Here is a 16942-nt window from a genome sequence, read left to right on the forward strand (position 1 = left end):
GGGATAGGGAGAACGTTGGAGTCCTAAAATGAGCTGAGCCCTGGCTTGAGCAATCTCTGGTCGCTGGGGAACCTCTTCTCCTCATGCAGCAGGGGGTGGGGGCGCGGCGGGGGCGGGACTACAACTCCCAGGCTGCTCAGCGCGCCGCGGCCCGGCGGAGGGCGCAGCGCGGGGAGGTGGGCGCTGCGGCGGCGGCCCGGAGGCGTGGGGCGCGGGCGCCAGCGGCGGGCTATGCCGGGGGCCGGGGCCCGCGTGGAGGAGGGCGGTGGCGGCGGCGAGGAAGCGGTGCCGGGAACTGGCTCGGAGGCCGGGGCGGTGGCGGGGCGGGAGCCTTCGCGGCTGTGCGGCTACCTGCAGAAGCTCTCGGGCAAGGGCCCGCTGCGTGGCTACCGCAGCCGCTGGTTCGTGTTTGACTCGCGCCGCTGCTACCTCTACTACTTCAAGAGCCCGCAGGACGCTCTGCCGCTCGGCCACCTGGACATCGCTGACGCCTGCTTCAGCTACCAGGACCGCGATGAGGCTGCGGAGCCGGGAAGCGACCCGCCCACGCACTTCCAGGTGCACAGCGCGGGTGCAGTCACAGTGCTCAAGGTGGGACAATCGCGCCCTGGCGCCCACTCGTGTCCCGCCTGCAGATTTTACTCCTTCCACCTTCCTTCCTTGCCCAAAGGGCCTCCTCCTATCCTGCCCAAGCCTTCCTTCGCATTTGCCCACTCTGATTCCTTACTCATTCTTATCTTTTGCCCTTTACCTGTGCTTAACTTTTGAGGCTGGGGCAGGGTTGGAGTTTTTTCTGTCTGACCTTTGACACTTTGACCCATTATCTCCCTCTATGCCTGTCCTCGGTTCCTTCCCGTGTCCACCCTCCCCGTCCAGTGGATGCTCTGGGAGTCCCTCCCACAGTTGTAGGCTTCCATCCTCCATCCTTCACCCCTGCCTTTACAACTCTGTCTGTGACCTTGGATAATTCCTTTGTGCCTCGGTTGCCTGCTCTGTAAAGTGGGGACAGCAGTTATAGATACCTCATAGGGGTTCTGGGATTAAGTGATATCCACTCTAAAGTACTCAGTAAGTGTGGTGCGTTTAGTTCTCTAGCCAAAGGCAAGTGATAGCAGCCCCTCCAGAGAGGTCGAGGATGCTCCAGCCATACTCACTCTGGCAGTGCCTCTTGCTCCTTATTTTGGCTGGGAGCGGTGGGAGGGATTGCTTCAGTTTATTGGGGGAGGGGGGGAGGGGGCGCCTTCCTTTGGCCCTGAGAGATGAGCGTTAGAGGCTTGACAGTAGTCACCAGTCCTGGGCTGCTTTTCTTGTTGCTGTGAGTTCTGGAGGCCAGGACCTTGACATTTCCTAGGGATTGCCCTGGCCTAGAGCTGGGCTGCCCCCCTCCCCTCCCCCCCCCCGCCCCCTCTCCCTATGCTTGGTTCCCTGAGTCTCCACCCTTTCTCTTTCTGGCTCCTCTTCCGTATTGCAAGCTGGGCTTTCTCCAGAGCTACAGGGCTGGGCTTGAAGCAGCAGCTCTCAAAGCTGGCCAAGTGTCGAGCAAAGTGGCCTTGTGAGCTGCAACTGTTCCTGAGATCTGCAGAATGTACAGCAGCTGGAGGTTCCTGGAGCCGTTTCTTGGAGCTTTGTCCACTCAGCAGAGTCTGAATCCTAGGGTCTCTTGGGTCTCAGTCTCTGACTGAGTAGGTGCATAAAATGTTTCTCTAAAGGAAGCCAAACAAGCCTGCAGTTCAACTTGAGGTAACTTAGTGTCTGTGTAGACTTGGGGCTGACTCCAGAGTGTCCACAGGGACTTTTGTCAGAGCAGATGCTTGTCCTCAGTGTACATGTGGACACTGGTGAATTTCCGGTGGAATTGTTTGTTAAGAAAGAAAACTGAGCTTCCTGTTTCAGATTTTCTCAGATAACTTTAGAACCCTTTCCCTACCAGCTCCTTCATTTAAAAAAATATATATATATATAAATACTGGCAGTGTCTTTGTAAATGGAGTTACAGTGCTTTAATGTTAGAAGTAGAGCTTTAGACTTGGATGGGTTTGAACTTGCAGCCTGAGTCATCATCAATCATGTGTATTGGACACATTTTATCACTTCTCTGTCTAGTTCCTGCTTTAGTATAATGTGAATTTTCCCTTCCTCCTTGAGTGGCTGTGAGGGTTCTAGAAAACATGGAAAATGCCCGGTACATTGTAAGCCCTACTGGCAGGCATTTAAAACACCAGGCACTCTCTTTGGCCAAATATGTGATACAGTCATTATATTCATATAATGGAATGTTATGGGTAGTGAATATAAGGGAATTAGAGTCGTATGGGTCACTCTGTGTGTATCCCAAATGTAAAATTGAGCAAGAAATAAAAAGTTCCAGAGTGATACCTTTTATGTGACAATTAAGAAGTGTGTGTGAAGTATTACATACTAAGAGGATCTCTGCCGTGCCCTGTAGGGAGTTGGGAAGGTATGTGACAGTGACAAGCCCTGGCTTCAGGGTGTTAGATAACTGATAGAAAGAGGGTTCTGGAAGGGGACGCATAGCCTAGGGTGTCTACTTCAGTTTTGCAGTGGTTTCCATTTTAGACTGGGGCTTAGCTGTACCAAGATTTGTTGTGTTCTGCTTATCTTGTAGCCCTGGCTGGCCTTAAACTCTGCCTCCTGGAAGCTGAGGTTAAGGGTGGGCACCACCATACCCAGCTCAGAGTTAAACATTTTTTTGATGTGTATGAGTATTACGTATATGTACCTGGTTCCTGCAGGGCCTGAAAAGGATACATGAAAATTGGAGTTACTTATGATTGTGAGCTGCCATATTGGTGCTGGGAACTGAGCCAGGGTCCTGTAAGAGCAAGTGTCCTTAAGTGATTAGCCACCTCTTTGGTCCCTGATATTGTTTTGTTTGGCATCTTTTTAAAAGGTGGGGGAAGGGCACACATTCACACCCACCTGATTTTTCATTCAGAATTTCACAGGCTTCATGAATATTCATGCGATTTTTTTTTATTTTATACCTGCATTTATGTAAGTATGCCGTATGTGTTCTGTGCCCCGTGGAGACCCAAAGAATTAATCAGATCTCCTGGAAGCAGAGTTAGTTGGGAAGCACCAGATAGTTGCTGAGAACTGATCCCAGGTCCTCTGCAAGAGCAACAAGTGCTCTTAATCACTGAGCCATTTCTCCAGCCCTTCTGCAAGGCCACTTTTTATGTAAAATTGGAGAACAGAGACAGGATAGCTGAGTGTTGACTTGGTAGAAATGATGTGGAAAAGGGAAGGGTTTCCAAAAGAAAAGATAATAGAGAGGTAGGGTTTCAGAATCAGGGTGTTTTTGTTTTATGTGAAATTTTAGGGGCTGGGAATATGGCTCAGTTAGACAGTGTTAGCTTGAGGGGAAGAGGACCTGAGTTTGATCCCCAGCACCCAAGCAAAAGCTGGGCATGGTACTAACCTACGTGTAATCCTGCTGAGCTCCCAGGCTAGCCAGCCAGTCTAGTCATTTGTTGAGGTCCAGGCTCAGTGAGAGACTGTGTGTGACTGTGTGTGTGTGTGTGTGTGTGTGTGTGTGTGTTTTCATATATACACAAGGGCACAAGGGCACAGTAATTCCCTTTGAGCTTCTGGAGTAAACTTGTTATGGACAAACTGGGAAGGAGCAAGCATCTTCTCATGAGACCTGATTCCCATAAGTATGGATGCTTCCCACAAGGGCCAACCCCAGGGCAGGATGCTTCTCAGGAGGGCCACCTACAAGGGAGACCCTGGCTTCCAAAGAGCTGGAGAGGATTTATACCTGCTTCAATTCAGGCATGACTGTCCAGATGCCATTTCTCCTGAAAAAGATGGGTTAAAAGGAAGAAAAGTGGCGGTTTGCTTTTTATATTATCATGTGTTTCTTATTTTAAGCGTCTTTCAGCCTTCTCCAGAGAAGCTGTGGCTTTGTGGGGCTTTTTCAGAATGCCTTACTGCTTAAGTCTTAATGAAAGCTGATACAGGAATTTCTTGGTAAACTCCTCTATTCTTAAAGTCAGGGATCTGGTCCAGAGCCCTATTTTACAGATGAGGGAAAAGAGGCCCAAGAAGGGGTTGTGATTTGCCTGAGATCACGGGGCTAGACTCAGACCATCTGAAAGCAGCGTTAGTCTCCGGGAACAGGGAGTGTCCGCAATGCATTATCAGTTTTGGCAAATCTCTCTCTCCAGACTCTGGGCACTGTTTGTTTTGGATTAGGTAAGGTGTAATGGCCTTTCCTCCTTTACTGCATTTCGGTCTGTTGTAAGTACCTGGAACGTGGACCTGCCTTATTCTACTAGGATGGATGCACATTACTTTTGAGTAGACATTTGGAAACCGCTGCAAAGGCCCAGAGGAGGCATATGCTCCCTATGCAGTATATCCTGTGTGCTGCTAGAGGCTTCTTTCCCAGCTTTCCTGGGACCAGAGGCATGGAGTTATTTCTGGATTGAGTTGTTACTTGGGGATAAGAAAGCATGTGACTGAATGTGGGTAAAGTTTGGATGACCGTGTCCCAGCTGATCTCTACAGTTCTCGGAGCAAGATATATCATCAGACTGCCCCACAAATGAATTCCCCTCCCTCTCCTCCTCCCCCCCTTTCTGGGAGGCATGTGGTGCTCACATGAACGTGTGTGTTGCATTTTGGTTTCCAAATCACACGTAACTGAACAACTATGCATCCCTAGTCTTAACCCTGTTTTGTGGGGGAAATGCCCATTCCCTCATGTTCAGCGGCTCTCAGCTTAATGACAAACATTTGTTATGATAATAATAGTGTTCTAGACACAGAATAGATGTGGTAAACCAGCCTGTCTTGGAGAGTGGCTCTGCTAAGCTGTTCTGCACTAAGGCTTCTGTGTAGGGTCTCGAAGCATTATTTAAATCTTCAGTTGTGGGGACGTGGCTTTTCATAGATTTGTTAAGTTTTCTCCAGCAGTCAGTTCCTTGAAGTTCAAGTTTATATTTGCTTTCTGCCCCACTGCCTTTCACATACTCCTGTGTTGGGGTATCTCTACCATGCAGTATCCAGTCTAGCTCCCTGAGAACTTCTCAGTACAGTCCCTGGCATAGAGTAGTTGTGCTTGTAGCCTGAGTATTCAGTCATTGTCTTCCTCAAAATTTCTATATCAAAACCCTGCCTCCAGAGTGTCATGGATTTGGGAGGTGGAGCCTTCAGGAATAAGACTAAGCTCCATAAAAACAGATTCCAGAGAGATTACCTGTTTCTGTAAAATCATAGCTTAAAAGTTCCCTTCCTCAAACAATTAGTGAAAACTAGTTGTATGTTAGACTCAGGCAGTACCAGATCTTAGATTCATGGACCCTTGCCAGGAACCAGATTGGCCAGCAATTTGATTTTGGATGCCTTAGCATTCAGAACTGTGAAAAGTAAGTTTCTGTTTAAGCCACTCAGTCTATGAGAACATCATTGTTGTTATCGTTTGTATGTGGTGTATATGTGTGAATGCCACATGCATATGAGTGTTTATGTAAACAGCAGCCAGAGGACATTGGGCATCTTCCTTTATTGCACTCTGCCTATTCCCTTGAGACAGGGTTGCTCACAAAAGCCAGCCAGTAAGTTTCTGGAATGGGCCTTTTTGTGCCACCCCACCCTGCCCCAGCATACATGCATGCATGCATACACTCGCACACACACACACACACACACACACACACACACACACACACGGGGTACAGACATATACAGCCATGCCTGTGCCCACCTTTTTATGTGGGTTCTGGGAACTGCATGCACAGCAAGCACTGGGCCATCTCCACAGTCCCAGTTTTTTTTTGGTACCTAAACTAAGACAAGGAGCCCAAGCAAAACGAAAGAATGGAGAGTCATCGCTTGTAAACGAATTGTATGAGAGTCCGTGAGAGACCAAAATAAAGGAATAGCAAATATTTATTTGGGGAATACTCACCAGTGACAATAAGGAAGAGAGCTACCACAGTCTTCTGTCCAGACACATAGCACCTCAGACCACTCCCAAAAGGGCCAGCATTCCAAAAGCTACTGGCTGAATGAATTCCCACAACAATCACCAGTCAGCAAGATTTTAGTGTGACCTCTGGCCCCTTAGAAATGACTAGCACTCTCAAATGTACAGATATTATGAAATTTTTTTGCCAAATGTCATAAAAGTGGCTGCCATTCAATAGAAGGCCAGTAAATTTCAGAGCCATCAGGAGTCCAAAAGAAGGCTTTGATTCAGCCTCCTCCGGAGGAGAGAGTTTGCTGTCAGCCCTGTATGTGAGAGTTTATGAAGTGCTTCTTGCCCAGAGTTTGGACTCTGAGGGCCGTGTTCTAGCAGGGGCTAAGTTTTTATGGAAAGGGCCACATAATAAATACTTGAAGTAGCCAGACCATGCCCTCTCTATCACTACTTTATTCTGCTGTAGTAGTTTAAAAGGAATTATTTGCCGAGTACAGCTGGATTCCCAAATTTGAATTTCGTATAATCTTATGTCACAAAAGATTTCTCTCCTGATTTTTCTCAACCATTTAAAAATGTTAAATTTATACTTTTCATTGCTCTTAGGCAATACAAAACTACAGGTCTATATTGAGACCCAGCCATGTCTCCTTAACTTGAACCTGTGGTCCTTGGGTTTATGGCAGGATTTTGGTCTTTGTTCCTAAGAGCTGAAGGAATCAGTGAATAAGGAAGAGATGAGCTGATTATCTTAGTCCGTTTGGACTGCTGCAACAACATGCCATAGACCGAGTGGCTTATAAATTCAAGAAATGTGTTGCTCACAGTTCTAGAGGCTGGGAAATCAGAGTCCAAGGTATCAGCAGATTTAGTCAGCTTTGTGGATGATGCCATCTGGCTGGGTCGTCACATGGTAGAATTTACTAATTTACTAACCCCTACAGAGTTTCAAAACAGTCCCATTTAACCCACCTTCTTCGGTTTTTCCTCGAGATTGGTCCCCCACCCCCAGTGGTGGTGGTGGTAGTGGGTGTCTCATGTAGCCCAGGCTGTCCTTGAGCTTCTGTGTGGTCCTGAACTTCTGATCCTCCTGCCTCCTTTTCCAAGTGGTAGGATCGTGAATGCACACGTCTGGTTTATGTGATGCTAGAGACTGAACACCAGGCTTCGTGCATACTAGGTAAGCTCTCAGCCAATTAAACCACATCCCCAGCCCTAATTGTCTTTTAAAGACAAGGAAATTCAATTCTTCAAAGTCTGCTTGGTGGATCTGGGGGGGGGGGGTAGGGCAGAACAGTACTAGGAGCAGGGAGATGTGTGATGTATGAAGATTCCATTCCCATGAGAAAGTACATTCTTGGCTCCATCAGAATGGGTGCACTCTTTCCAACATGGAGCTTACTTTGAAGGAATTCTTTATTCCAGAAAGGTAGACATGAACCCATGCCCAAAGGCATAATAACAGCAGCAAAGACAAAGTAATTCTTGAGCCCCTGAGACACAACTGAACTTTGAGATGGAACCAGGCACATCCTAGTACTTGGGGAGAGGGCATTTGCTGAACCTCACCATACATAGTATCGCTGTTGTGCCAGTGAAATGGTATTCACTTTTGAAACACAGTCTTCTGATTCCTCCTTCTGCCTCAGTCTGTAAACATAGGTGGAGGCTGGAGATACAGGACGTGAAGAAGGATGTTTCTAGGTAATAAAACCTCTCAACCCAGGAAGATGACAGTACTACCAACAAAACCCTGAGTGTTTCTCTTATGTGTGCCAATAGCATGACATGGGATCTTTTTTGATTATTTAAACTTGGTGTAGTCTGACTATGCAAAGGAGGGAATACAATAGATCAAGCATTTGGAAACCTGTGTTCTGGGCTCAATTCAGTTTGTTCTTTGATTCCCCCAGATCATTGGAGAAAAGGCAATTTTCCACATGCTGGATAAGTGAGCTTCTCTGATAACTGCTAGCCACAGGATACTTGGACTTTAGTTGTTGAGGAATTCTCCTAAGATAAGGAATCTGTTAAAGAGTCAGGCCTCCTCTGGGTAAATTCCTGCCTCACCTTGCTCTGTGATGTTGAGCAAGAGACTCAACTGATTCCTTCTTCATAAACTGTCGTTGAAGGTCAGATAAGTTAACTTTGGGAAGTGTTTGAACAGGACTTGGGGTATTACTGCCATCATCATAAAACAAAATGTTAAGTGTGTGTGAATGGATAAAGAAAATGTGTCACAGACTGTGAGCTTTTGTTCAGTCACGAAGGATTAAATTATGTCATTCATTTGCAGGAAAACGGGTTAAGAGAAAGAAAAATGTTGCATGTTCTCTTTCCTGTGGAATCTAGAGTTAAAGGATTGTGTGTGTGTGTGTGTGTGTGTGTGAGAGAGAGAGAGAGAGAGAGAGAGAGAGAGAGAGAGAGAGATGAAAAAGGAACCACTTGGGAAGAGGAAGGGAATCAATGAGAGGGGACAAAAAAGAGAAATGGATGATGAGAATACATGTTCTACATATATGAAACATCATATAATAAATCTCACTATTTTTATTATACAATAAATATGTGCTAATGTAGAAAATGTAATTTTTAAGTCGATAAATGCAGAGTTGGAGATAACCTCCAACAGTTCCCTTTGCTTTGTCGTGGCTAAGAGTGCTGACATCTGTTATGAAAGCTTTGGAGGGACCTGCCCTGCCCTGCGTTGCTAGACTTCCCCTCCTGAGGCATTCCTGAAGGCCACCTTCACTAGCTGGCTATTTCACATTTTATTTTCCTTCTGTGTACATTGCCAGTTCATTTTCCCTTCTAAAATAACAGTTTCCTGGGAGACGGAGGGGGATCTATGATGGTTTGAATGATCATGGCCTCCATTGGCTTAAATATGTTAATGCTTGGGCCCCAGTTGGTGGAACTCTTTGGGAAGGATTGGGAGGTATGGCCTCGTTGGAGGAGGTGTGCCCTTAGGAAACTTTGGGGTTTCAAAAGCCTGTGCCATTTCAGTTAGTGCTCTCTACGCCATGGTTGTTACCACAATGCGTTCATTCTCAATTACTGCTCCAGTGCCATGCCTTCCTGTCTGCTACCCTGCTGTCCTCCGCGATGGTCATGGCTATAGCTGCCTTCTGGAACCCCGAGCCCCAACTTAAATGCTCTCTGTTGTACCTTGCCTTGGTCGTCACGCTTTGTTACAGCAATAGAAAATTAAGGCAAGCACTAAGAGTGGTCAGTACTGATTCCCACCTGGCCAAGGGATCCGAGGGGAAAGACAGGTGTCTTGACTGGAGCCTTTAATGATCAGCCACTGGTTGCAGCCTTCCCATCTCTAGTCAGAACAGAATATAAATGGTAGTTCTCTCTTCCATCCAAAAGGCGAGAACAACCCTACTGTTGTAGAAATGGTTTTCAGACTGGGAAAGAGAAGGATTTTTTGATTATAAATTTGGGGTTCTGCTATCCAGGGACATCTGAGTGCGGGGTTTTCCCTCAATCTCATAGGCCAGGGCTCTGCTGGGTTTGCTTTGCTTTCAGAGTACCTACACTACAGTATGGGAATGGGGAGTTAGGGCGTGGCTATATATCTAACTAGTTTTCTGTAAATCCCCTCTGCAGTGGTACTCAGTTTAGTTAATGTCCTGGGACTGGTTGTATGAGGACTTCTGAGAACAAGCTGAGAAGGCCCAAGGGAGGCTCCAGTGTTCATGACCTAATTATAAGCACAAGAAACCACTGCTGTACTGGAGAGTCAGATGGTTTTACCCCTGATGCTATCAGATCCTTTCCTAGCCTCGGAAGCACCTGATACTGAGTCCTCCAGGAGCACAATAGTCTCCTGTGTAGTTCATCACTGTGTTTCTAATACTTTATGGGTTGTCCGGCACCCAGTAGCTGTCCAGGCTCTGTTTTTGTTAGCTACTGCAGTGCATTGAGCCCTCAGCTTCTCCTGTAGAGAGTGAGTATGGGTGTGATGGTAGGTGATATGCTCTCATGGCAAATGGAAGTTTAGTAGTGTCCATTTATTTAGCAAATGTTTTTGTATACATTACCATGTTCTAAGCATTGTGCATCCATTTTAAAATTTTCTTTATTTTATGTATGTGACTATTTTGCCTGCATTTATGTATGTGCTGAGACCAGAAGAGAGCACCAGATCACCTGGAATTAGAGATTCAGTTGTTTGTGAGCGGCCGGCGTGTGGGTGCTGGGAATTGAACTCAAGTCCTCTAGAAAAGCAGCCTGTGGTCTTAATCACTGAGTCATGTCTCCAGGCCCAGTGTTGTGCATCTTGATGCAAACATATCAGTGGAAACTTTCCATTGCTTTAAGAAAATATAGTGGCCAGGCAATGGTGGTGCACACCTTTAATCCCAACATTCAGGAGGCAGAGGCAGAGGCAGGTGGATCTCTGTGAGTTTGAGGCCAACTTGTTCTACAGCGTGAGTTCCAGGACAGGCTGCAGAGCTATACAGGGAAACCCTGTCTCGGGAAGGGGGAAAAAAAAGTATAGCATTAGAATTTAAAAAGTCATCTGTACCTGTTACGATCCAAGAATTGCAAGAATGTTGGAAAGAGGCCATATTTGTCTACATATGTCAGTACTGGGAGGTCAATTTTTTCTTTGGTTCTGACAGAATTCTGGCATTTCTCCATGATAAATGAGGGGAATCTGTGGGATCTTCCTGTGTCCGTCCCCCAGCACTAGGGTTACAGGCATCCATGTCACACCTGGGCTTTACTCAGGTGCTAGGGATCTAACTTGACACTGAGCCGTTTCCCCAGCCTCTGTCTCATTTCTCCAGGAAAAATCCCGGGAGAGGATGAGCCAGGAGAGGTAGGCTCTGGAGTGATTGTGGAGCTGTTCCAAGACATAATTAGTACCTCCTGGGTCTGCAAAAATGTCCCCAGCAAGATGTGAGTCTGCACCTTTTAATGAGTTTTCATCCTGTGTTTTGCTCAACTTCTGCTGGAATTGTGTGGAGAACTGGAGTTTGGCGGGGGAGGGGGGGGGGCTTCAGGACGTGGATCTTTTGGCAGCCTCCTCCTCTGTTGTCTCTGGGCCAGTCCCCTGGGAAGAGCAGCCTTTCTTCCAGCAGACTGCCCCAAACCAGACCTGCCAGGCTGTGTCCCCTGGCTAGAGGAAAGCAGGCCAGTCTTATCAGGATGTTGATCTTGGATTAAAGGAATTACTTCCAGGCAACCAGCCCAGTTTTATTTCCCTTTGCAGCTCTCTGATGTCCAGGAAGACTGCTTATAGGGAAGGTGACCTGACTTTTTGAATGTGAGGGCAGCCAGCCACTTACCCAGCTGGCCCTGTAGGGCAAGGCCATGATGGGTATCCAGCTGGAGTCAACTATCACTTCTGGCCTCAGGGAGATTGTCCTGTCCCTGGAGTGTGATCAGGGAACTGTCATTAAATAAATGGCTCTGTGATCTGGAGGAGGTCGGTCCTTGTTGGTGCTCTGCCCATTACCCCAAAATCAGAACTAGAGAGGTCTCCAGAGATCAGCCTGCCCTTCCCCTAATACAGCACATTAAAATGGAAACTGATTCCCACTCTTAGGCTTAGAACTAAAATCTCCTCCAAACACATGGTCCAAGCTTTTAAGACAATACTAGCGCTATATATATATATATATATATATATATATATATATATATATGGATATATATATGGATATATATATGGATATATATATGGATATATATGGATATATATATCCATTATTAGGAAAGCAGGCTTATGCTCTCATGGTTTTATACAGACACAACAGTTGTGCATGTTACCATTTTATGTTGGGCATAAGTTGAAGACGTTTGATTGCATAAAGTTTGGAAATGGACAGCGTAGATTATAAACTTCCACTGGGAGCTGACTAGACAGAAGCAGTGGTCTCTGTTTATCTCTGCCCTCATCCTCAGACTCCTTCATTGTAAAGTATTCATTCACCAAAGGAAGCAGGCCCTTGGCCGTGTGGTGGAGTGAGTCCTCTAGCCTTCCCTGAGGGGGGAAAAAAAAAAAAAACTTGACAGTTTACCCAGCCCTCACATGGGTTCTGTAACAGAGGTAACATGCTAGTAAGACTTTTCCTGTCCTCTGAAGAAATGTGTCTTCGTCAGAACAGTGGCTCTGGAAGTGACTGCACAGAAGTCTAGGTACTGTGAAAGTGCAGTGCAGGGGTCCCTGCCATGCTCAGGAGGCAGTGTGGGTCTCCAGAGTCTACATTTCCAGTGAGCATCACTGCCCTTCTGCTGTAGATCCTCTGGCCTCCTCTCTCTGCTCTTTGGTTCTGAGTGACTCTTCTTGTTGGTACTGTTTGATGGTGGCCATGATGCAAGTGTAGAGGTCACAGGAAAAGTATGGAGCATCGGTACTCTCCTTCTACATGTGAGTTCTGGGGATGGAACTTGGGTCCCCTATGGTTGGACAGAAATAACAGAATTACATGGGTGGGAACCAGAGAAGTACGAGCCATTTACGCTCAGGTTAGCACTCTGTGGTTTGTAGCTGCAATTGACTTTGCATTCTGGGTTTCTATGCTCTAGAAGGAGGCAGTGTTGGAGCAGATCTGTCTAGCAGACCCCTGGCTGAGGCCACAGTTCTATTTGCCCCGGTCCTGGATGACTTCGTGGTGGCAGACCCCCCTGGAATGTAGCTCTCTGGTCACTGGGAGGCCTCCAGTGCTCCCTTTCTCTAAAAGAGAAAGCATTTAACAGGCTTTGCCATTTCCTGAGAGGAAGAGCAGGCCCAGGGAGTGGCCTTGTCCTTCTTGCCTGCATCCTGATGAACCTTGCTGTGTGGGCAGCCTAGGCTTCGAGACTGCGGTTCGGCCAGCCCCTCACAGGCCGGCCATGTCCATCTCCAGCACTTGCCTCTACTCCCCACAGCAGGGTCCCACTGCAGCCCAGGCAGGCCTGAAACCCATGTTGGCCTCAGGCTCAAAGCAGTTTTCCTGAATGTTGGGATTACAGGTATGGCCCCTGATCCTGGTTGCCATCCCTTACAGAATTAAGAAATGGCTTCTCTCTCAGGGTTTTTTAGAAATATAGAATGTCTCACAGATAGACTTAGTTATCCTGTCACAGAGCCATACTATTCTTCTCTGTGTCTGTCCGGTTTTATTAGAGTTGCTTTAAAAAGTGACTGTCCCAGCGCTAGAGACAGCAGCACACACCAGCTGGCCACCAGAGCAGGTCAGAAGCATGGAAACCCTCCAGCCCCCCAAAAGGAATTGGGTTAGAGTTCAGGTGGTTATTTTCATAAGATATATGAAAATGCTAATTTAAGTAGCAATTTAAAGACTTAACAAGTGAGAGTTTTTAATGTTCCCTGGTTGTGTGGCGCTTGTGAAATTGCATTCAGTCTTCTGAGGAGCCAGAGGCCCCAGCATGAGTTGTCTTGGCCTCTCACATGGGCTCAAACAGATTTCTTAAAATCTTCCAAGAGAAAAACACTCCTTTTTTTTTCTTCAGTATGAAGCGCCATCCCTTGAGATTGTTTCTAGACCCGTGCATGACTTTGGAAAGGGAAAGTTTCTTAGATTTGGGGTGTAGTCTGCCATCCATCTGAACTTTGTTCTATATTGTCAGGCTGTGTACAGTTTTTATTGCTTATGGGCAGAGTACCTTAGACATTCCATGGAAATGAGTGTATCCTTTCTAAGTTTAAGAATTGAGCTGAGTTTTTCTGTGTCAAGGTTACCTCACTCAGGATGTTTTTTCTAGTTTCATCCATTTGCCTGCAGATTTCAAGATGTCATTGTTTTTTCCACTGAGTAGTACTGCATTGTATAAATGTGCCACATTTTCTCTATCCATTCTTCAGTTGAGGGACATCCAGGTTGTTTCCAGGTTTTGGCTATTACAAAGAATGCTGCTATGAACATGGTATATACTCACTCAAAGTCATTATTAGACATAAAGCAAAGGATAACCAGCCTACAACCCCAGAGAAGCTAGGTAACAAGGAGGACCCTAAGAGAGACACACATAGATTTCCCCTGGGAAGGGGAAACTGACAAGATCTCCTGAGCAGATTGGGAGCATGAGGGGAAGTGGGACAGGAGAAGGGGGAAGAGGGAGGGGGGGAGCACATGAGGGAAGGGAGTTGGGGGACAGAGGGGGAGAGTGAAGAAAGAGGTATCTTGATAGAGGGAGCCATTATGGGGTCATCGAGAAACCTGGCACTAGGGAATCTCCCAGGAATCCACAAGGTTGACCCCAGGTAAGACCCTAAGCAATAGTGGAGAAAGTGCTTGAACTGGCCTTCCCCTGTAATCAGATTGTCATCATAGAACCTTCATCCAGTAACTGATGGAAGCAGATTCAGAGATCCACAGCTAAGCACTGGGACGAGCTCCCAGAGTCCATTTCGAGAGAGGGAGGAGCAATAATATGAGCAAAGGGGTCAAGACCATGATGGGAAAACCCACAGAAACAGCTGACTCTGAACTGACAGCTGGAGAACCTGCAAAGGACCAAACTAGGCCCTCTGAATATGGGTGATAGTTGTGTGGCTTTCGCAGTCTGTGGAGCCACCACTGTCAGTGGGACCAGGATTTATCCCTAGTGCATGAACTGGCTTTTTGGAGCCCATTCCCTATGGAGGGATACCTTTCTCAGCCTCACAGTGGGGAGAGCCTTGGTACTACCTCAGGTAATACAACAGACTCACCATGAAAGGCCTTACTTTCTCTGAGGAGTAGTTGGGAGGGGGGATGGGGGAAGCAGGAGGGGAGGGATAGGGAACTGGGATTGGTATGTAAAATAAAAATAGATTGAGCTGGGCGATTATGATGTACCCTGTAATCCCAGCACTCCTTATGCAGAGGCAGGTAGATCTCTGTGAGTTTGAGGCAGCCTTGTCTACAAAGCAACTTCAGGACAGCCAGAGCTGTTACACAAAGAAAACCCTGTCTCGAAAAACTGGAGGAGAGAGAGAGAGACAGAGCAGCCATTATGACTTTTAAGAACTGTGGGTAAAACCTTTCATGTGGTTTATACAGCTTCCTATGGGGTGCGCAGACTTAACCCATCTGTATGTGTGTTCTGTCTGTGGCTCCTGTGTTACTGTTGGCTCTGCTGTTACAGCTGATAAATGTGGTGGGACTTGATGACCACCTGGGAAGGAAGTCAAAGTCCAATCTCTTAAGCAGATCCAAAGCCAGCATCTCTCTCTCTCTCTCTCTCTCTCTCTCTCTCTCTCTCACACACACACACACACACACACACACACACACACACACACACACACACACAGAGTTATTTGGAGAAATGAATGGTTGGCTCTTCAGCGGATGTGGAAGGCCTCCGTAGATGGGTGTCTCTGGAGGTAGTTAGGTAGGAGGTGTGTGGTGTGAGCAGAACCAGTCTTGCTCATCCATTGTGTGAGAAGAAGGTCATGGTCCTGTGGAGGGTGGCCATTGTGGGCCCTATACCCAGCCAGATGGCTTGGCATTTAAAAACATCCAAGGATTGTAGACACAGGGTGGGTATAACTTCACTGACTAGGGGTCAGAAGAGGGTTTGGAAAGGGAAGGCCAGGGATAGCTAGCTGTCCAGTCAGAGGGCTTGCTGCAGAGGCCTGGACAGAATGAGTTTGAGAGCTTGGTCAGGGCGCCAGCCCAAGTATGGCAGACCTGGTGGACCTGCTCTGCCTGGAAGCTGTTACATCTTCTGTGCATCTGTTTAAATGTGACCTTGTGAATGCTTACTGCTTTCCATTCCTTGCTATTTTATTTTTAAACATGTTTATTTTATGTATATGAGTATTTTGCCTGTTTGTATATCTTTGTACCACATACATGCCTCATACCCTAAGATATCAGAAGAGGGTGTGGGATTCCCTGGAGCTGGAACCATGAATGGGTTTGTGCTGCCATGTGGGTACTGGGAATGGAAACCATGTCCTCATTAACAACAATGAGCACTCTTAACCACAGCCCTACTCCCTGTTTTTTATTTCTAAACAATGTCCTTAGAGTAGAATTCTGGTTGTGAATGTCCAGTAAAAGCACATTGTGGACTGATAGATGATGGTCTTGCTCTCTCAGTCTCAGGGGACCACACTTGTACCCCAGAATTAAGGCCCTGTACACTGATAAGTGTGTGGTTTCTGGTGTTCCCCTAAAACCAGCACCCTCATGGGGTTTTTAATTGATCTTCAGCATTATATGAGGTCATCAGCCTTTCAACATTTTGGGGAAAGCCATAGAGGAACTTCTGTCTCCTGCTGAGGTACCAAGAGTGGAGTTTGTCTTGGGCATACTCTAACCCTCCTACTCGAGAGTGGGGTGTGCAGACTCGGCTTTGACCATGAAGCCAGCTGTGAGAGCTTGGTAAGCACAGTGCAGTAGAAAGTCAACTGAGAACACCAGCCTGAAGAGGGTCCTGGTGTGATGTCCATTCACCTAGGAGGCATCAAAGGCTTGGGTAAATGAGTTACTTGTCACACGCTGCTGTCATGTGGAAAAGCCAGGTGCTTAGGCTCCATGGCAGGTAGATGATTGTGTTTAGGGAAAGTATTGTGAGGGTTAGATGACTGTGGAACAAAAGCTCACTGCCTGGTCATTGTCTAATTGACAGTGTGTGAATATAGATGGCTGGAGAGCCTAAGCTTCATTCCAGTTTTGTAAAGAAAATTGGTGTATGTATTTGTGGGTAGAAAAATATTCAAAACTAAGTACACCAAGGCTTTGTGAGGGAGCATTTCTGGTGATGTGGTTATGTGCAGTTTATTTTCTTTTTTTGTTTTCCAAATCCTCACAGGAGTTGTTTATGTGTTGTCATTCTTGCTTGACATTCGAGTCTAAGATTGGGGACAGAGAGATGGTTTAGTGGCTAGGAGCACTTGTTGCTTTCCCAGAGAACCAGGTTTGGTTCCCAGCACACACACGGCAGTTCATAACCATCTATAACTCCAGTGCCAGGTGATCTGACACTCTCTTCTGACCTCCACAGGCACCAGGCACATACTCATACAAACAAACATAA

The 16942-nt window shown here is 46.7% G+C and overlaps 1 protein-coding gene and 1 non-coding gene across 3 annotated transcripts in view; one reads left to right on the forward strand and one right to left on the reverse strand.

The window, feature by feature from the left end:
* Window positions 1-213: 213 nt before the first annotated feature.
* The window catches only part of Tbc1d2b (TBC1 domain family member 2B), a 67173-nt gene continuing 50444 nt past the window's right edge, over window positions 214-16942 (forward strand). The window contains exon 1 of one of the 2 annotated variants that reach the window (XM_051207308.1): window positions 214-591. In XM_051207308.1, coding sequence (XP_051063265.1) covers window positions 232-591 — 360 coding nt within the window. In that variant the 5' untranslated portion in view covers window positions 214-231. Of the gene's footprint in view, window positions 592-1655; window positions 1741-16942 lie in introns of those variants that run through there. The other variant, XM_051207316.1, reaches the window with a different exon arrangement.
* On the reverse strand, window positions 12991-13094 carry LOC127213558 (U6 spliceosomal RNA). The gene has a single exon (XR_007833651.1). It is a non-coding gene; the product is annotated as a U6 spliceosomal RNA (small nuclear RNA).

Source organism: Phodopus roborovskii, unplaced genomic scaffold, assembly GCF_943737965.1.
Source record: "Phodopus roborovskii unplaced genomic scaffold, PHOROB, whole genome shotgun sequence".
NCBI lineage: Eukaryota > Metazoa > Chordata > Mammalia > Rodentia > Cricetidae > Phodopus > Phodopus roborovskii.